We start from the raw sequence: 21,302 nt of genomic DNA, 5'->3' as shown, positions 1-21,302 counted from the left end.
TGTGTATGTTTCTTTGCCCGTCCTTTTAAATTAGGTTTCCAGCCTGCATGACAAATATCTTTAGTTAAGCTTTATGTTCATGTTCCTTGTCATATAAGTTTTTGGTGAATAAATGGTACAGCTGTATTGCTTTCTGACTACACTGTATTCTAAAGGGAGTTGCTAGAGATGTACCTCTCGGGACCAGCTACCATGATTGGTCCTCATTAGCCAAGACAAACAGATAGAGTGTTTGAATCACATCTGCAAAACCTAACAAGGCTCCTTGTTTTGTCTACTAATCCTCAATAGGCTTCTGGATTCCATGAAGCTCCGAGGGAAAAGAGAGACCTACACATTACAGGGTGAGTGCTATAGCCTTGCCACTGAAGCACAAACTAGTTGGAGTGAGCAGTAATGATGGAACTTGTTTATACTATAACTTTAGCCATATTATTTGTAGCTTAGCTGTTGTTTGTTGTCCACAGGGCACAGAGCAAAGAACCACTAAACAAATATCCCAGTACCTAGAACCACAAAACAAGTGGTTGAGTTAGTGGACTTAGAATTACTGAAGAAAGGAACATTTTCAGATAGACACGTTTTCCTGTTCTTCATATTCAGGTCCACTGATCCCAATCGTGGGACTTTAATACCTTCCCTGTACAACTGCATTTCTGATTAGTTTGGAGCCAGAATTTACCCATTGATCCATGGTTTTTCTAAGGCACATTGGTATCTATGCATAGGGAAAAAAAAAAAAAAATCTGTGCACAACACAGGCTTGAATTCAGTGTGATGCTATGGCATCCAGCGCTTTCCTGCCAAAGACCAAATTGGAACATACTTGTGTGTCTAATTTCAAGTGTAGCAAAGGTACAACCCAGGACCATATAGTCATCTTGTATATTTGCATATTTCTTCATAAAGGGGATACAACTTCATGAATCATAAGATCAAGGATAAACAAATTAGCTTTCAGAGGGAACCCTCTGCTTTACATGCTTCCAACACACAACACCATAGCCATGTGATCATGAAGGATTTAGATGTCTAAACCCTTCCTTCAAATTCATGTTTGAATAAAAATCAGATCTATTCAAAAATTAAAGTGCCGCTTCTTTGGTGTGGCAAGTGCATTGCTATCAGCATTCTATGAATAAGGCTTCAACATATAAGACATGAGCATAACCTTAGATGACAGAATAGACATTTGGTAAAGCTAACAGTTTGATAAGTTTATTATGGAGGTCTGTGACTAGCTTAAGTATGAACGATTCTAAACCTTCTGGGTGATTGTATGGGAGTAAATCTTACCTGGTCTACAAATTCTCAGGACATACGCCTATTGAGGAATTTTCAGGCCAGTTGAGAGGCATGCATTAGTCTAAGGTTTGCTTATTTCTGCCTCAGTGTTTAAATTTCAAGCCATGTAGAGAAGTATTATCTATTAGTAGAATGGTTCCTTGAGAAGAACGGAAATTAATCAGAATATTCTTTTCTGTAACCATTTCCTCTGAAATCCAGACCTCAGACGGCTCAGATAAGTCAGAGGAGCTTTTCTGTACATTAGGCACACTAGCTGTTCCATGGCCTTGTCTGTTAGGTCACAGAACTACAGCTTTCTCAGCCATGAGATGAGAATGACTAGACCTGGTCTTCCCTGAGCTTATGGAGAACCCTAGTTTATGAGCAGGAAGAGAAGAAAGACGTAAAGGTGTTATTTTACATATGACCACCCACATCTGCTGCTTCTAAAACCTTATAAATGAGCAAAAAATATGGGTCTCTTGGCAACGTTTTTTTTTTGGTGCGGGAGATGAAACAGCTTCCTGCCCCTCTCTTTGGCTCTCTGAATTTTCTTGATGACAAGAGGAATGGGTGAAGGCTTCACTCTACAGGATCTATTTGCTGTCTGCTTAGCCAGGCAACTGAGATTACCTTTCATATAGAGCAGTGGTTCTCAAACTTTTGTATTGATGACCCCTGTCACACAGCAAGCCTCTGAGTGCAACCCCATCACCCCCTTATAAATATATATATAAAAAAGGGTTTTTAACTTAACACTATTATAAATGCTGGAGTCAAAGCAGGGTTTGGGGGTGGCAGCTGACAGCTCACAATCCTCCCTGTTATAACCTGAAAACCCCCTGAGGGGGTCAAGACCCCCAGTTTGAGAACCCCTGACATAGAGGCTATACGAGAATAGGCAACTTTCCTACCCAAACTATGAGGAAATGAGCTTCTTTGTGTAGAAGAGCTTATCAGTTAATGTGTGGATCAGCTGTTGTGGTGTGTTTTGTAATCAGTGTCATGGCTTTCTAAGTACTGGTACAGGTATTGTTAGAAGTTTGCTATCATCTGTGGTCTCCACTGTCAATACTAGATCGGAGCTCGCCTGCCCTTGCAAGAACCTGTTCTTAGCTGACCATCTCTGTCAATTAAGATACCACGATGCACCAAGAGATGAACAGTAACAAGGGTGTCCTGAAGGGTCTCTCTTTTAAAGGAGCACAGATCAATATTTATCTAAGAAAGGACAGACATGTATACACCACTTTGTGTCCAGGCCGATATCAATACACTGGAACATTTCTGAACAGACTTAAAGGGAGGTAGCTACATGAGTGGGTGGAGCCCTGCAAATCTTAAGTATCCCTGATTGGAATATGTAAATATGCCTTCTTCAGAGATGGCAAGGGAAGTGGATTCTGGGTTTACATATGGAATCTCAGGGTATGTCTACACTTAACACACTACAGTGGCATAGCAGCAGCACTGCAACCGCACCATTGTAGCACGTCACTGTAGACACTACAGCGATGGGAGGGATTCTCCCGTCACTGTAGTTAATCCACCCTCCTGAGAGGCAGTGGCTAGGTGGATGGATGAATTCTTCCATTGACCTAGCACTGTCCACACCAGGGATTAAATCAGCATAGTTACATCTCTCAGGGATGTCGATTTTTCACATCCCTGAGAGAGACAGCAATGTCGATATAAGATTTCAGTGCAGAATGGCCCTTTATCTCTGGAGGTATCTCTTCTGGGCTTTAAGGTCCACCACCATCCAGATGCCACTAAACTTCTAGAGTAGAGCCTCTTTTGGAAAACTCCTTCTATAGCCTCAATTTAAAAAGGATAGGTAACGAACTTGTGCATATCTTGACTCTCTTGGACGTTACTAGCCACAAGGAAAGACTAAACACGGCTTTAACATAGAATGCCAGTTCTAGAGAGTAATTGCTTCATTCTCTGAGTTTGCTCTGTCAAAGTCATTTGCACCCCCCCCATCCACAAAGAGGAGTCTCTCCTCAAAGTGGCTTGGGGCCTTAGACACTGAGCCTCAAAACTAAGTGTTTGATATTTTCTGGAGGAGGGAGCTGGTTTGAAGTCTCCCCTAACCTCTACCTCACCTATTATGTTTATTTCATCTTGCTTGGGAATAACCACTGCCACACTATCTATGGTACCTGGAAAAGAACAGGCTCTAGACGAACAGACTGTTCTTTTGGAATGTCCTGTATTCTCTTGTCTGTTTAAAGGGAAGCAAAGATTTCCTGGGCCTTTTTTGATGCATCTGCCACTGCCTTAGCCGAGTATTCCCCAAACATCTGCCACGTATTACAATGCTGCAAGCTCACTGGATTCAAGAATGGTTTTCCAAGACCAATGCTTTCCCACAAGGCCACTTGAAGCCAGAGCTCAAGCTGAGAACAAGAGCACCACAGGGTTCTGGTCTGTTCCCCCTAATGTTCAACGTGTACGTGAAGCTGCTAGAGGATACTATGGGGTATATCTGGACTGCAATGCCGTAAGTATGGAGCGTTATAAAGGTATTTCATAGAATCATCGAATCTCAGGGTTGGAAGGGACCTCAGGAGGTATCTAGTCCCACCCCCTGCTCATGGCAGGACCAATCTCCAGACAGATATTTTGCCCCAGATCCCTAAATGGCCCCCTCAAGGACTGAACTCACAACCCTGGGTTTAGCAGGCCAATGCTCAAACCACTGAGCTATCCCTCCCCCCTAATATGCTAGTCTCTTTTGTACTGAAGAACTACATGAACAGCCAGGGAAACCAAACATTCGTTCCCACACGTCGTAAGTTCCATCCTTCCTTCATTTGAGTTCCATGTTTAAGGGGGATTGTCCTGGTCTGTCTACAGGGCAAACATTGCCAAGCCATTTTAAGACCACCTTTTTGGAGGGAAGGCTTGTACAGAGAAGTATTTTACACAAGACTCGGCCTGATTTCTGGTGGTAGGGAAGTCCGGTAAACGACCTTCCACTGGCCCTTGCAAGTTTCATCCTGAAGTCAGCTGGCTGCAACATCTGCCGTGAGCAGGTGTCAGAGAGATCATCTCTGAGATTGCTAGATCCTAAAACAGTCTAATATAAGAGTTGAGACCTTCAGGCAGATCCAGAATTGGATGGGGAGCCAGTGCAGCATGCACAGCAACATGTTCTTTTCAGCAGTTCTGTTCAAGGGGGAAAGGGGTCCAGGAGAGCTGGCTGTATTTTAAAGAATCCTTATTGAGGTTGCAGGAAAAAAACAGCCCAATGTGTAGAAAAAACAGTAAATATGGCAGGCGACCAGCTTGGCTTCACAGTGAAATCCTTGCTGATCTTAAATGCAAAAAAGAAGCTTACAAGAAGTGGAAGATTGGACAAATGACCAGGGAGGAGTATAAAAATACTGCTCAGGCATGCAGGAGTGAAATCAGGAAGGCCAAATCACACTTGGAGTTGCAGCTAGCAACAGATGTTAAGAGTAACAAGAAGGGTTTCTTCAAGTATGTTAGCAACAAGAAGAAAGTCAAGGAAAGTGTGGGCCCCTTACTGAATGAGGGAGGCAACCTAGTGACAGAGGATGTGGAAAAAGCTAATGTACTCAATGATTTTTTTGCCTGTCTTCACGAACAAGGTCAGCTCCCAGACTGCTGCACTGGCCAGCACAGTATGGGGAGAAGGTGACCAGCCCTCTGTGGAGAAAGAAGTGGTTCGGGACTATTTAGAAAAACTGGACGAGCACAAGTCCATGGGGCCGGATGTGCTGCAACCAAGGGTGCTAAAGGAGTTGGCGGATGTGATTGCAGAGCCATTGGCCATTATCTTTGAAAACTCATGGCGATCGGGGGAGGTCCCGGATGACTGGAAAAAGGCTAATGTAGGGCCCCATCTTTAAAAAAGAGAAGGAGGAGGATCCGGGGAACTACAGGCCAGTCAGCCTCACCTCAGTCCCTGGAAAAATCATGGAGCAGGTCCTCAAGGAATCAATTCTGAAGCACTTAGAGAAGAGGAAAGTGATCAGGAACAGTCAGCATGGATTCACCAAGGGCAAGTCATGCCTGACTAACCCAACTGCCTTCTACGAGGAGATAACTGGCTCTGTGGATGAGCGGAAAGCAGTGGATGTGTTATTCCTTGACTTTAGCAAAACTTTTGATACAGTCTCCCACAGTATTCTTGCCACCAAGTTAAACAAGTCTGGGCTGGATGAATGGACTATAAGGTGGATAGAAAGCTGGCTAGATTGTCGGGCTCAACGGGTAGTGATCAACGGCTCCATGTCTAGTTGGCAGCCGGTTTCAAGCGGAGTGCCCCAAGGGTCAGTCCTGGGGCCGGTTTTGTTCAAAATCTTCATTAATGATCTGGAGGATGGCGTGGACTGCACTCTCAGCAAGTTTGCAGAGGACACTAAACTGGGAGGAGTGGTAGATACGCTGGAGGGTAGGGATAGGATACAGAGGGACCTAGACAAATTAGAGGATTGGGCCAAAAGAAACCTGATGAGATTCAACAAGGACAAGTGCAGAGTCCTGCACTTAGGACGGAAGAATCCCATGCACTGCTACAGACTAGGGACCGAATGGCTAGGCAGCAGTTCTGCAGAAAAGGACCTAGGGGTTACAGTGGATGAGAAGCTGGATATGAGTCAACAGTGTGTCCTTGTTGCCAAGAAGGCTAATGGCATTTTGGGCTGTATAAGTAGGGGCATTGCCAGCAGATCGAGGAACGTGATCATTCCCATCTATTCGACATTGGTGAGGCCTCAGCTGGAGTACTGTGTCCAGTTTTGGGCCCCACACTACAAGGAGGATGTGGAAAAATTGGAAAGAGTCCAACGGAAGGGAACAAAAATGATTAGGGGGCTGGAGCACATGAGTTATGAGGAGAGACTGAGGGAACTGGAATTGTTTAGTCTGCAGAAGAGAAGAATGAGGGGGGATTTGATAGCTGCTTTCAACTACCTGAAAGGGGGTTCCAAAGAGGATGGATCTAGACTGTTCTCAGTGGTACCTGATGGCAGAACAAGGAGTAATGGTCTCAAGTTGCAGTGGGGGAGGTTTAAGGTTGGATATTGGGAAAAACTTTTTCACTAGGAGAGTGGTGAAGCACTGGAATGGGTTACCTGGGGAGGTGGTGGAATCTCCTTCCTTAGAGGTTTTTAAAGCTTGACAAAGCCCTGGCTGGGATGATTTAATTTGGAATTGGTCCTGCTTTGAGCAGGGGGTTGGACTAGTTGACCTCCTGAGGTCCCTTCCAACCCTGATATTCTATGATTCTAAGTTTGCTGCTGCATAATGAACGAGGTAGAGCTTCCACATGGCTCCTATGTGGCCTTCATTACTGGCAGAACCCATTGTGATCATCCAGCCTGGAGGCAATGAAGACACAGATCACTGTGATTAGGTCTACATCACAAAGAATCACACTCTTCTGGCCTGCTGAAGATAGGAAGAGGCATTTTCTGGCAGTGTGGAGTCAGTAAGAGCTGCATATCAATTGAAATGGCAGATGCTCTCAAAGGGCAAAGACATGGTTCCATTCAATTCTTCAAAGCACTTCCCCCCTTCCTACAAGCATCGCATTTATCCTTCCCAGACTGAGGTTGAACTAACACTTTCACTCAAGCACCAAGTCAGTTGGCAAAGGACATAATTCATGTCTGATGCACAATGTTGTCGTGAACTGCTACTACTGAAGCCCATATCATCTTCTAATATCCTCTAGTAGTTCAATATCATGCTGAAAAATAGACACAGGTCTCAATACTGCAAGATTCCACAGATGAGAGCGCTCAGGGAAGACTAGCAACCAACCACCAACCTCTTGGATATGTCCACAAGAAATGACACTTAGCCAGCTCAGTGTGACTCCACCCATCCTGCCAGGTCACCCTGACAAGGCGGTAGTACAGAGAGGCAGTGTCAAAAGCTGCTGGTAAATCTTAAAATATTAACATGGATGGCTGCCTTCTGTCCAAGCCCAAAAGACGAACATGTGTTAATCTTCAGGACACACTAAGACCCCAATTGTCTCCCTGGCCCACAGGAAGTTGATGGAAAGATGGAGGTTGGCACTTCAGAGGTAGTTTTGCTGATAGGTTGCTGCTGTAACTGTGCTCTCACTAAATCAACTGTTGAGTCTGCTAGTAATTGGCAAACTGTACAAGAGCACCAGAGCCTGGGATGGCTGCCCTTATGTAGTTAGTACAAACCTTAATCAAATAAATGACTGAGAAACTTCTAGGTTATTGATATATTAGGTGCTCCTGGAATCTTTTTTGCCCCACTTTCTTAACCTTACTCAAAGAAGGGAAGTAAGACAGGGCTTTAACTGGTAAGATCTTCTGCAGCCCATGTTAATCTATTGCAAGTTTTATGGCAGCCAATACCTTATCCAAGAGTGGTACTGATATGCTTTGGATCAGCAGATGATCTAGGTGGGTGTCACTCATCACAAGTAAAGGATTCATTTATGTGGTTACATGGACTTCCCACAGTACTTAGAAGTCCTGTAGTGATGTGCCTGAGTCAGACTTGTGAAAGGTCTTCAGAATCCATTTGCTTGGTCCTGGAAAAACTTCTGAGTTTAGCTAGAATTTTTGGAAAGCAGGCAGAGAACTCCTCTCAGCAGGACATATTTGGGTCCAAGGCAGAATGAAGGAAGTCTGGTTTAATTATTCTTGTCACAGTTTCGCTGATTCCATGGCAGAGGAAAAAGTGGCTCTTAAATCTCCCTTGCAGATGTGACATGGATTTGCATGGACTCCTTGTGATAATCAGATTCGATTTCTGTCTTGTGCCCTGCTGCTCTAATTGTCTGACCCAAGTTTTTATACCGCATGCATCACCTATTGAGCCCATCAAAACCATAGGGATGTGACACTGGCAGAATACTTGCAAGGATTAAAGTTATTTTTCTCAGTGTGACACTGCAAATACAACTTCCTGTCACTTACTTGAATCCATTCCTGCTCCATCATCCAAAAAACATAGCATGAATTGACCTCGCAGGTCCTCTCGCCGTTCTACAACAAGAAAAGAATTAACAGAACCATTACACAAAAATAGGAAGGGGAATTAAAAATTGTTTGAAAAAGTGTCCAAACAGTTTTCATGACTGGAGTAGCACAGCAAGCAGGACTCAAACTTCAAGCTGATTTGTGTGTGGTACCACTACAAAATGATTAGACACCATCAATAAGAACTCTTAGTAGGAAAAACAGGAGCAGATGAAATTGTAGGTGTTATTACAGAAAAATTAATCTCTTGCATAGAATCATAGAAGATTAGGGTTGGAAGAGACCTCAGGAGGTCACTTAGTCCAATCCCCTGCTCAAAGCAGCAACACCACCAACTAAATAATCCCAGCCAGGGCTTTGTCAAGCCGGGCCTTAAAAACCTCTAAGGATGGAGATTCCACCACCTCCCTAGGTAACCCATTCCAGTGCTTCACCACCCTCCTACTGAAATAGTGTTTCCTAATAGCCAATCTAGACTTCCCCCACTGCAACTTGAGACCATTGCTCCTTGTTCTGTCATCTGCCACCAATGAGAACAGTCTAGATCCATCCACTTTGGAACCCCCCTTCAGGTAGTTCAATGCTGCTATCAAATCCCCCCCACTCTTCTCTTCTGCAGACTAAATAACCTCAGTTCCCTCAGCCTCTCCTTGTAAGTTATGTGCTCTAGCCCCCTAATAATTTTTGTTTCCCTCCACTGGACTCTCTCCAATTTGTCCACATCCCTTCTGTAGTGGGGGGACCAAAACTGGACACAATACTCCAGGTGTGGCCTCACCAGTGCCGAATGGAGAGCTACAATCACTTCCCTCGATCTGCTGGCAATGCTCCTACTAATCAAGCCCAATATACCATTGGCCTTCTTGGCAACAAGGGCACACTACTGACTCAGATCCAGCTTCTTGTCCACTGTAATCCCCAGGTCCTTTTCTGCAGAACTGCTGCTTAGCCAGTCGGTCCTCAGCCTGTAGTGGTGCATGGGATTCTTCCTTCCTAAGCGCAGGACTCTGCACTTCTCCTTGTTGAACCTCATCAGATTTCTTTTGGCCCAATCCTCCAATTTGTCTAGATCACTCTGGACCCTATCCCTACCCTCCAGCGTATCTACCTCTCCCCCCAGCTTAGTGTCATCTGCGAATTTGCTGAGGGTGCAATTCACCCCATCATCATCCAGATCATTAATAAAGATGTTGAACAAAATCGGCACCAGGACCGACCCCTGGGGAACTCCGCTTGATATCAGCTGCCAACTAGACATGGAGCCGTCGATCACTACCCATTGAGCCCGACAACCTAGCCAGCTTTCTATCCACCTTATAGTCCATTCATCCAATCCATACTTCTTTAACTTGCTGGCAAGAATACTGTGGGAGACCATATCAAAACCTTTCATCAGGAAAGGAAGGTAGCCTAAGCTCACATGCTAAATCAAAGCAAGCAGAGGAAGCTTATGTTTTAAATTTCTAAGAAGAAAATAATCAAGCTGTGTACAATTGTGGTCACCTATGTTCCGAAAAGATAACTGAAACTGGAACAGATGCAAAGAAGATCTACTAGGATGATCAGGGGAATGAAGGGCCCAGAGCTTGGCTTGTTTAGTAAAGCAAACAGAAGGCTGCAGGGGGTTTTCTGCTCTCTGTAAATACATTAGGGGGATAAATACCAGGAAGGGTGAATAGCTACTTAAGCTAAATGACAATGTAGTCAGAAAAACAAACGGATATAAACTGGCCAGGAACAAATCCAGGCTGGAAATTAGAAGTAGATATCTAACCATCAGAGGGATGAGGTTCTAGAACAGTCTTCAAACAGAAATGGTGGGGGCAAACAACATTAAGAGATGGTCACAGCTGGAAATGAGACCTTGGGGGAGGCCCTGGCCTCAGATATGACACCGTGCATTCTCTCTGTCAGGTGCTTGACTGGCTGGTTCTTGCCCATATGCTCAGGGTCTAACTGATCACCATATGCGGGGTCAGGAGGGAATTTTACCCTATGTCAGAACTAGCAGTGACCTTGGAGGTTTATTCACTTTCCTCTGCAGCATGTGGGTGCGGGTCACTTGCCAGGATTATCTGGGTTTATCTCAAGGAATCATTTCCCTGCCACTGCAGAGGGCTCTGGCACTAGAACATCTGGTCTCCTGTGGGTTGTAATACTTTGGTCTCATTTCAGTTGTTGGGTTAGTGCGCGGGTGCTGGGTGGTGTTGGTGCCCTGTGCTACACGAGGTCAGACTGGATGATTTATTGGTCCCTTCTAGCCTTAAACGCTATAAGATTCCTTTAGTCTGGTAAAGGATTCTAGTTGATTGAATTCAAGACCCATTTAAAGACAATGCAAGACTCCCCTCACCACCCTCCTACACCTCTCCTTCTGAATGATTTTTTGATGTTAGAAATGTAATGGATTTGAAGGCATTACTAATCCGTAATTTGCTGGGTGTATTTTGCAATCCTCCTGACATTGCTGACATCGAAGGAAAAGACAAGTCTGACTTACCTGTGTAAATATCTATTCTCGTGGCATCAGCATCTCTACAAAGTAACAAAAACACAATCAGCGTCCAAAGTGCGAATTAAGGTGAAAGACGCTAGGAGCCAGAGAGGATTTTGCATGTATGAGTAGGAATTTCAACAGGAGCTATCATTATGAATCAAAAACTATCCAAGTCTCTAAGTATGCAGTGTTGTTGTAGCCGCGTCGGTCCCAAGATATTAGAGAGACAAAGCAAATTAGATAGTATCCTTTATTGGACCAACTTCTGTTGGTGAGAGATGAGCTTACATAAAACTTTTCTTCGAGAGCTTTGTGTAAGCTCGAAAGCTTGTCTCACACCAACAGAAATTGGTCCAATAAAAGGTATTACCTCACCCACCATGTCTCCCTAAGGCTCTAAGTGTCAGCACCCCTCAAAGAAATCCAAGAGGCTTTTGTGTACTATTGCATTTTTGGCCTTCCCTTGTTTGGATCCAAACTCCACCACAAAAACAACAAGGAGTCTGGTGGCACCTTAAAGACTAACAGATTTATTTGGGCATAAGCTTTCGTGAGTAAAAACCTCACTTCTTCGGATGCCTTTAAGGTGCCACCAGACTCCTTGTTGTTTTTGTAGATACAGACTAACACAGCTACCCCCTGATACTTAACTCCACCACAAGACACTGATGCTGCATACTAATTAAATCTGATTACAATGCAAATACCTATTCCATCATAAACACTCAATTTAGGAGCGAAAAATGAGTACATGAAGGAAAAATATCTTAGTACATCACGATGGAATAAGCCTCCAATTTCAAGCTTCTTTCAGCTTTTGAAAGACATCAATACTTCCGTTACATTACTTACCTTCTCCTCAAGGAACAGTTCTTCAGAGTCTGTGCTCCCCTTCGTGTCTGGAACCTCCCTCCCTATCCCAATGCACCAGATGACCTATTCTTCAAAATGGCCATAAATTCACTTTTGCAAAGCACAACAATGCACAACCACATCAAAAGGCTAGGGAAAAAAGGATATAAAATTGATCCTCCTTGGTCTCCCAACACACAGTGTGTTTTCTAGCTGTTTATACTATCAGTTTTTCAAGATGGGACCCGTCCTCCTCTTGGGCAGGGCCTGTATCTTATGTAGGATACAGGTGCACCATCACCATTCAGCTATAACATAAGCTTCTGTATTACATCTTTCTTCTTAAGATCTACTGGTAGTGAAGGTCACTCAGCTGCTTACCATAAATATGTGAGCTAGTTAAACCACAGCAACTTAATTAACTCCCAATACAAATACAGTCTCAAATACATACCTGGCATTATCTACAAGCTCAGCAAGGGCACCAAACAAGAACTCATGAGTGGTTCTGAAATGTCAAACACTGAGAGTCAGGAAGGTTACTGCAATTTTGAAAGAGACTGTCTATCTCTCAATTTAATATGTATGTCAAACTGATTTTTTTTTTTTTTTAAGTTTTTACCTAATTTGTAACATACTTCCCCGCCAATCAATGCAACAAAACTAGAGATCAGAGGTACACTATTCATAGAATCATAGACGATTAGGGTTGGAAGAGACCTCAGGAGGTCATCTAGTCCTATCAAAAACAGGAGACCAATAAAACAGCTACTGGTTAAATAATATTAGCAGTTTGAATCAAGAATATCTGAACTATGATCTTTGTGTAGTGGCATTAAGAGTATTAGCTAAGGAGAAAATTATATTAGTTCCCCCTATTACAAGGTGTCAAAACAGTGACTCATTGACTGGCACTCTTCTATCAAGAAGCAATCAATTCATGTGACTCCTTGATTACTTATTATACTAACTGGTTCTTTTAAACGACAACTAATAAAACCTGCCCTGGCAATGATTAAACTGCACAGGATTGGAGGTTTCTTTTCCTTAAAAGCATCTCTTCAAATTCCAAGATTTAAATTTCTAATAAATATGAACTTGGTATGCATTCATATGCTTACTACTGTTGCACAAATCAGATGATATTTTCTAGAGAAATCAGTGGCTGCAGCTGTTGCTAATCCAGAAAAAGATTATCATGAACCAGCATGGTATGTTTCATCATATGATCTGAGGAATTCAATGTCAAAATTTCTCTGACTGAATCTCAATTCACTATAATCCTGAAGACAAGAATATTTGAGTGCAAAGTTCTTAACTGTCATCATTCGTAAGAGGTTCCCAATCCAAAATTGTAACATTCCACTTGGTTGCTCTGCTGCAGTCTTTTCCCAGAAAGTCTTTTCCGAGTCTTTTACTGGCTTGTTCCCTTTTCTTTAAAGCCTTCATTTTTTTTTGTCAAAGACCAATAGATGTAAAATCTCCGCTGTACATCCAACATGGTGATGCATCTTCAAAAGCTAATCGGTTTTCAAATGCAGACTACCTATGACCCTGTGAAAACTTCAGCTAAACTAGGGGAAACGCAGAAACTGGATGAATGGTGTTCCTCCCCAGGTTAAATTCAATGACCAGTATAGACTGGGCTACATGTAGAGCTAAAAAATGCATGTTTATTGATTCTGACTTTGAACTTTACAAGAACACTTACTAGGGCTGTCAAGTGATTAAAAAAATTAATCGCATGATTAATCACACTGTTAAACAATAATAGAATTCCATTTATTTAAATATTTTGGATGCTTTCTACATTTTCAAATATCTTGATTTGAATTATAACAGAATACAAAGTGTACAGTGCTCACTTTATTTTTTTATTACAAATATTTGCACTATAAAAAACAAAATAGTATTTTTCAATTCACCTCATACAAGTACTGTAGTACAATCTCTATCATGAAAGTTACATTTACAAATGTAGAATTATGTACAAAAATAACTGCAATCAAAAATAAAATGTAAAACTTTAGAACCTACAAGTCTACTCAGTCCTATTTCTTGTTCAGCCAAACGCTCAAACAAGTTTGTTTACATTTGCAAGAGATAATGCTGCCTGCTTCTTGTTCATAATGTCACCTGAAAGTGAGAACAGATGTTCACATGGCACTTTGTAGCCAGCCTCGCAAGATATTTACATGCCAAATGTGCTAAGGATTCGTATGTCCCTTCATGCTTCAACCACCATTCCAGAGGACATGTGTCCATGCTGATGACTGGTTCTGCTCAATAACAATCCAAAGCAGTGTGGAGCGACGCATGTTCATTTTCATCATCTGAGTCAGATGCCACCAACAGAAGGTTGATTTTCTTTTTTGGTGGTTCGGATTCTGTAGTTCTGCATTGGAGCGCTGCTCTTTTAAGACTTCCGAAAGCATGCTCCACACTTCATCCCGCTCAGATTTTGGAAGACACTTCAGATTCTTAAACCTTGGGTCGAGTGCTGTAGCTATCTTTAGAAATCTCACATTGGTACCTTCTTTGCGTTTTGTCAAATCTGCAGTGAAAGCGTTCTTAAAATGAATATGTGCTGAGTCATCATCTGAGACTACTAACACATGAAATATATGGCAGAATGTGGGTAAAATAGAGCCAGAGACATACAATTCTCCCCCAAGTTCAGTCACAAATTTAATTAACTTTTTTTTTTTTTAAATGAGTGTCATCAGCATGGAAGCATGTCCTCTGGAATGGTGGCCGAAGCATGAAGGGGCATATGAATGTTTAGCATATCTGGCATGTAGATACCTTGCAATGCCAGCTACAAAAGTCCGATGTGAATGCCTGTTCTCACTTTCTGGTGACATTGTAAATAAGAAGTGGGCAGCATTATCTCCCGTACATGTAAACAAACTTATTTGTCTTAGCGATTGGCTGAACAAGAAGTAGGACTGAGTGGACTTGTAGGCTCTAAAGTTTTGCATTGTTTTGTTTTTGAGTGCAGCTATGTAACCAAAAAAAAAAAAAATCTACATGATAAAGATATTGCACTACAGTACTTGTATGAAGTGAATTAAAAATACTATTTATTTTATCCTTGCATCAGTGCAAATATTTGTTATAAAATATAATATAAAGTGAGCAGTGTATACTTTGTATTCTATGTGGTAACTGAAATAAAAATATTTGAAAACGTAGAAAAAATATCCAAAAATATTTAATAAATGTCAATTGGTAGTCTATTGTTCAACAGTGCGATTAAAACTGCAATTAATCACAATTAATTTTTTTAATCGTGACTTTTTTTTTTTGAGTTAATCGCGTGAGTTAACTGCGATTAATCGACTGCCCTAACACTGAACACATAATTATAAAGGTACTTTGTCCAAATGAGCCTCTCAGACATAACAACTATGATTAAACTTTCATATCCCACTACAAAAATCATCAGAACTAACCCATCAGCTGAACTCTGATTAGAATAAAAGTAGTAGTATTCAGGCTGTACCCATAGGTGTAGAAGGATGGGATGTTTCTGTTAAAGCGATCAGCAATGAAGAAGCGGATATTAGCTTTCAGGAATCACTACATTTATACAAATGGAGCCCTTCCAATCTTTCAGACTGTTTCAGTTTGCCTGCAGGCTAAGGATGAGAGCTCTGTATCAGTTTACATTTGGAAGGTTCTCTTCATAACCAGAAGAGCTAGAAACTTTATTTTCTTTTAGAACAAAAGCTTAAAATTTGCACAGAACACAAGAATACTAGTAGCACTGAAACGCTAAATCCACAGAAAGGGCGGAAATTACCTCATGTACAGATTTCCAGTACTCCTATCAATTTAAGGACAATTACAAAAACCCACAAACATAGTCCACTGAAAATATATCTGGAGAATATTCCATATAATGGATAGCCACAAGCAAATGCATGAGTCGGAATTAATATACACTATACTTCTGCACCTTTGACTCTACATCCCAAAACACTTCAAACTACAACTCAGTGAATCAAATATTTGAGAATATGCTTTGCTGTGTAATTAAAAAGATGTAAATATGGATTTAGAAACAAAAAGATCACAGGAAAGGGCTGAAAAAACAGATCATACCATAATCTACGGAGCGACAGAATGATTAATCCTTTTCTAAATAACTATGTTTTTCCCACTGCACTCATCACAGTGTATCTGAATGCCTACCAACACTGTAATCCCCTCATATCAACTGAGGCAAAGAGACGAAACCTTGCTAAATCTGAGTGAAATGAAATCCAAAAATATTTATCACTAGCTAGGGCATATAAATATGCAGATTTCTTTGGAGTATGTATAAAAATATATATACTATTACTCTCAGAACTAGCATCTTCTCAAAATGACCTTAAAGATCCCCAGAGTCTAACGTTAACTATAAAACCAAGCCAAGAGGCTGATCTGCATTGTTATTAATGAATCTCTTCATTCATAGCAACAACATGCCTACTTCCTCCATGTCAAAACTACCCGACAAATAAGTACTTAACTTCCATCTATCCTTGCATGTATTGGCAGTGTAATGGTTCTCTCCCAAGATGCCCTCTTGTTGTACAGAAAAAAGCCCATGACCTATTTCAGTTGCAAAGAACATGTCAAAAAACATGAATCAAACCTAACTGATGCAGTAATATCTGCCCAAGCTTGCAAAGAGTCTGAGACAATAGCTCTGAGAGGTGTGAACTATCCCTTTCACCTCAGTGTATATATTTACTCAGATGTCTCTACTTTAAGTGTCTTCATTGTTAAGCTATTTCACTGCTCAATCAAATCATGTAAGAAGAGGAAATATATTGTGAAGATCTACAAAATCTACTCTGAGGGACAGTTCATTTTGAGAGCACGAAAGGGTGGGCTTGGGAAAGTACTATATTACTACCATCTCCTACTCAAAAATGAGCACCACCAAGAGGGAGCCAAGCCCTAAGGAACCCAACAGTGCCATGGGTGTGATGTAGTCAGATCATGCTGAAAGAAAGCCAAATTCAAGGAACCCGGAAAGCATGTGTGATCATATTCTGAACATCTGCACAGTCTATTGAAAGCAACATCTGAAGTGAACAGGACTTATTTTGTGAGTGGAGCTTGGAAGAGTACCCTATCCTACCTAACAACCAATCTGATTCCTGATCCTACAGGTACGCAGAAGCGATGGGCACCTAATTAATACCACAGACTGATAAGTCAACTTCTCTGTAGCAAAGGTGGTCCCAGCAATGCACCAAATTCTACTTTGGGAGTTTAGCATCCTGTTAGCAAACAAAGCTGTCTTCCCTTTTTGTTACTGTAACAAAACCTTCATACATTGGCTTATTGTATCCTTCACTTGTAGGCAGAAAATACTTTTAATAGGTAAAGAATCTGCATTTTTTTTTTTAATTTCTCAAATCTAGTGAGCAGCTGCTAGAGAAAAAAATAAAACTTTTGCTCCACTTAAATATACGACTGCCATTCTAACTGTGTCTAACAGGTCAGTTCTAGTTAAAGGGCCAGCTTTCGTTTTAAATTGGCCATAAATATTAACTCTTGACCGCGGGGTGCCATTAGAAGATTTATTTCCGAAGATAAATTTAGTGGTACAAATTTTAACAAATTGTTTCAACCAACTATGCATTACAAACACATTCAAGCATACAGAGACAAGTTAACCAGGAAGTTAACAAGTTAGCCAATCTCATAGTTTTTAATAGTTTGTAATGACTGCACTAGCCAATCTCATAGTTTAATAGTTAATAGATTTAAACTTTTTTTAAAAAAGGAAAAAACACCATCTTATTAAAGTTTTAAAGCATCTGTTGTATTAGGGATCCGTAATTAAGTGTTAATTATAATAGCCATACTTCACCCTTACATTGAACTTTTCATGAAAGGATCGCAAAGGTCTTTTACAAGCCTTAATACAACTTTTAGGTTTTGTCTATATTGGAAAAGTGAGTTATATTTAAAAACATATCAACTTAAATGCTTTAATTAGCAAGCTGTCAAACTCACCAGGTGATGTTTAAAAACATGTTAGTCCGTTAGCCATGACCCCTAAGGTTGACCTTTAGGTCATGGCTAATGGTGACCAGCTAACCCTTTTAAAAACATGAATCTACCTGAAATGGTAAGTAGTGTTTAGCAACGTGATAATTAAAACATAATAGTTCACGCCAGGTTGAGGGTTTTTTTAAAACCACAATTCATTTTCCTAGTAGACAAATCTTATGAAGTAAACAGCTATAATCAGGAACTATGTATTTTTCAGTTCTGCAGCCAGAGATTGTGCTTCAAAATCTAAGCTGTCATTTTAAAAGTTTCTAGCTCTCGTGACTGTGAAAACAACCATGAAAACATGACACTGTCTTTCTCAGTCTGCAACTGCCTGAGACCATGGTTCTGAAAGATGAATGCTTCATTCATCTCAAAGAGTTAATTCTGAAACAGATTAAAATTTAAAATGTCACTATTTAAATGATTTTACTATTGATCATTTTAGGGGAAAACATCCAACTAAGGTACCTATCCCACAATCTCAACATGCTTCTCATCCCTTGTTGGATGTCAAAAGCCCTAATTGTGCCTCACCTATTTTCCAAAACCTCCATCTTCCCTCCTAATACCTTCCATGATGCAATTATGCACTGCAAAATCCATGGTATATTAAAGAACTGAAACTGTGATGACAGCATAAAATTATTTTAATATAAAAATAAACATGCATCACTGTAATGACTGTACTAGCCAATCTCATATTTATTAGAAGTCTCCATTTTGTAGCTGAAATGCAGATGCTGCAGACTTTCCAATCTGCCATACTGGAGATTTGCAAAATCTTGGGGCCTCACAGCACAATTTAGATCCAGTTTGCCATGGAGTTGGATATTTTAATCGTTTCATGATTGGTAAGACTTGAGCCATAGAGGTGGAACGACTTGACATCATGGTCACTTAGTCAATGACAGCACCAGGAACTGAACTCAGAAGTCTCAACTCCCAGTCCTCATACACCAACCAGAAGACCTAACACAACATTTAAAGTAACTAAACCAGTTATAGGGCAAAGCAACGAATGGAATCGCAGCACCATTGTCCCTCAGATGATATAGTGCCACTATTATCTTCTCCTGTGCCCAAGAGCTCTAACTGCTTTTTTTTTTTTTAAATCATCCATGGGTTGAAAATAATTCCCATTTGCCAAGAGCAATCATTATAAATACTCAAAACTTTGCCAAGTAGTCCATCTCTCTTCCAGTACAATTAATAAAAAACTTCACAATTTAATTTAGAACTAAACAATGTAAAACTCAGTCAAGGTTCTGTGCTCTGGCTCTATCCATAGAAGTCTAAAGGAGCCAGATGATGCCATAGCATACCATTGAGGCTCCCTCACTCCCATTTTGCCTCAGTATTTGAAAAAGGTGCCAGAGGAAACAAACCATCAAAACCATTGCACTATATTTCTCCTAGTAACACAAGCAGACATAGTCAATTCTTCTACTTGCTCCCCCTTCTACAAAGGGGTCATAAAGACAAAGAGGGATGGTTCCTCTAATGGCCAACTGACCAGAATGCTGAGAATCCATCACTAGTTTGCATTGTTATCCCCAAACATATTACTGTAAGGACAACAAAATCTCATGCTTTATGATGGAATTCCCTCCCTCCTAGACAGCATTACACAGCTGATTACTTGCAATCTGCAGGTTTCTGACAGGTGTCAGTATACCAAATTTGATTTTTCTAAAATACCAGTGTCACTTTGACTCCAGGAGCAACACCAGTTATGTTCTAGACCAGTGGTTCTCAACTTGCGGACCAGTCAGCACAGAACTGCAACCCCTGTGACATCCTCAGGGCCATACAGGTAGTATTGGATGCAGCCCACAATGGTAAACAGGGTTTGAACCACTGTTCTAGACACAGATGAAAATAGCCAAACTCAAAACAGCTGAATCTTCTTTGGCTCTATCAGAACATTTTCTTTTTCTGGACTTCCAATACACTATACTAAAACACAACAATCCCTGATAGCCAACTGGGAGCAGAAAGGAAACTTGTATTTAAAAATACAACTGAACAAAACATTCAAGTGCTAGCCAAACAAAACGTAAAGGAGAAACAGCCATTACCAAGAAAGAGAGAACAAGAGAATGATTTCTCATAGCAAATCACTCTACGGAAAAGCACATTCTATAAACTCTAGGAAGTCCACTTTTTTCCAATCTCGCTCCACGTTCTGCACTTTCCCACAGTTATCCTACAATATCAGATATTTAGGTAAAGTGCCTATATTTTTCTAAAACAATACACATATAAGCAGATACACAAAAAGAGTCCCTTTGTTAATAAATGCTCCAGTGAGAGAGCGCATATCGTATTTAAAGCAGGGGCCTAAGTGTTAAGACTCTTGGATTCTATTCCCAGTTTTGCTACTGACGTATGATCTCATACATGTCATGTCATCTCTCTGTGCCTCTGTTTACCCATCTTTACAATGGGTAGAATACCTACCTACCTCTTAGAGGTGTTGTGATACTTAATATTTGTAAATGCTTTGTGATCCTTGAGTGAAAGGCACAATGTATGTGCAAAAATTATTCCATGTCTTCCTTACCCTGTGATCTACAGAACCTTCAGGGAAAAGACTAATATCAGTTTATTTTTGGGAGAAAATCAAACACAGAGGAATCAGACACAAAGAACATCCTTCTTGTAAATTGCTTTCAACTGTTCTGTTTTCTTTCTTGAAGACACCTCTAAAGGATTCTGCCTTTCTGTTGCTGTTGGGTTGAATGATCAAGACGAGTACCTGGCAGCGGCATAAATATTAGATTCCTTCAGATCCACCATTGAGTTTCATCTGGTTTGATATAAATGGCTCCAGCTGACTTGAATTATACTGAAAATACAAACCATGTTCATGCAGCTGAAGCCGCTGTTCGACAAACCCTGTAGAGTAGCCTGGAGACGGGAAGACTCTGGGGACCCTTTCTGGATTAGCAAGGCAACTTGGCGTCGGTTCTTTGTAAAATGAGTGTCCAAAGTTCAAGACTGGCCACGAGTGACTGTGGGTTGACCGCCACCAGGCGACAGAGGCGAAAAGACACCTCCAGGCCCAGGCTAGCGGACGGTAGGCAGGGCTCTGCAGCTCGGCACGATACTCACGAGTTGGTATGCAGGTACTCGAAGGTCAGCTGGGCCCGGTTCAGGCTGCTGTAATTGGTAAAAGCCATGGCTGGCCCAGGCTGCCTGGCAGCCCCAACACCCCACCTCAGGCGGACACTGGGCAGGGCCAAGCGGGCTCTTCTGCGAACCCGGCCCCGCTGTCACGGCCTCCCAGGCAGCGCCGGCCCCCGCGGCGCCGACCCGCCCAGCGCGCCTCGGCGGGAACCTCGAGGTCTCCGCGGCCACCTCTTCCCCGCCGCCCGTCACGGCCCGTCCCAGGAGGCGCCACCTGCCCCGGGCGGAGCCGCCATGCGGGAAGGAGCCGCTCACGCCAACGCCGCTGCGGGCCCCGAGCCCGCGCCTCGCCGCCGACGGGGGCCAACGCCCCGGCAGGCCCCACCCGCCTCTCGCCTCCCGCCGCCGCGTAGGAGCCCCGCTCCCGCTCGCCGCCCCGGCAGCACGTGCCGGAGTCCCCTGTTGCCCCT

General features: G+C 42.0%; 1 protein-coding gene across 1 annotated transcript in view; it reads right to left on the bottom strand.

Moving 5' to 3' along the window:
* Positions 1-21,229, bottom strand: part of MORC2 (MORC family CW-type zinc finger 2) — a gene marked incomplete in the record, with an annotated part of 92,981 nt that extends 71,752 nt beyond the window's left edge. The window contains 4 exon segments of the mRNA XM_034791492.1: positions 8,229-8,297; positions 10,792-10,826; positions 12,095-12,148; positions 20,818-21,229. Of these exon segments, the coding sequence (XP_034647383.1) occupies positions 8,229-8,297; positions 10,792-10,826; positions 12,095-12,148; positions 20,818-20,885 (226 nt within the window).
* Between the last annotated feature and the right edge of the window lie 73 nt (positions 21,230-21,302).

This window comes from Trachemys scripta, chromosome 15 (assembly GCF_013100865.1).
Source record: "Trachemys scripta elegans isolate TJP31775 chromosome 15, CAS_Tse_1.0, whole genome shotgun sequence".
NCBI classification, from domain to species: domain Eukaryota; kingdom Metazoa; phylum Chordata; order Testudines; family Emydidae; genus Trachemys; species Trachemys scripta.
The sequence above is the reverse complement of the archived record's forward strand: the minus strand, read 5'-3'. Positions and strand labels throughout refer to the sequence as shown.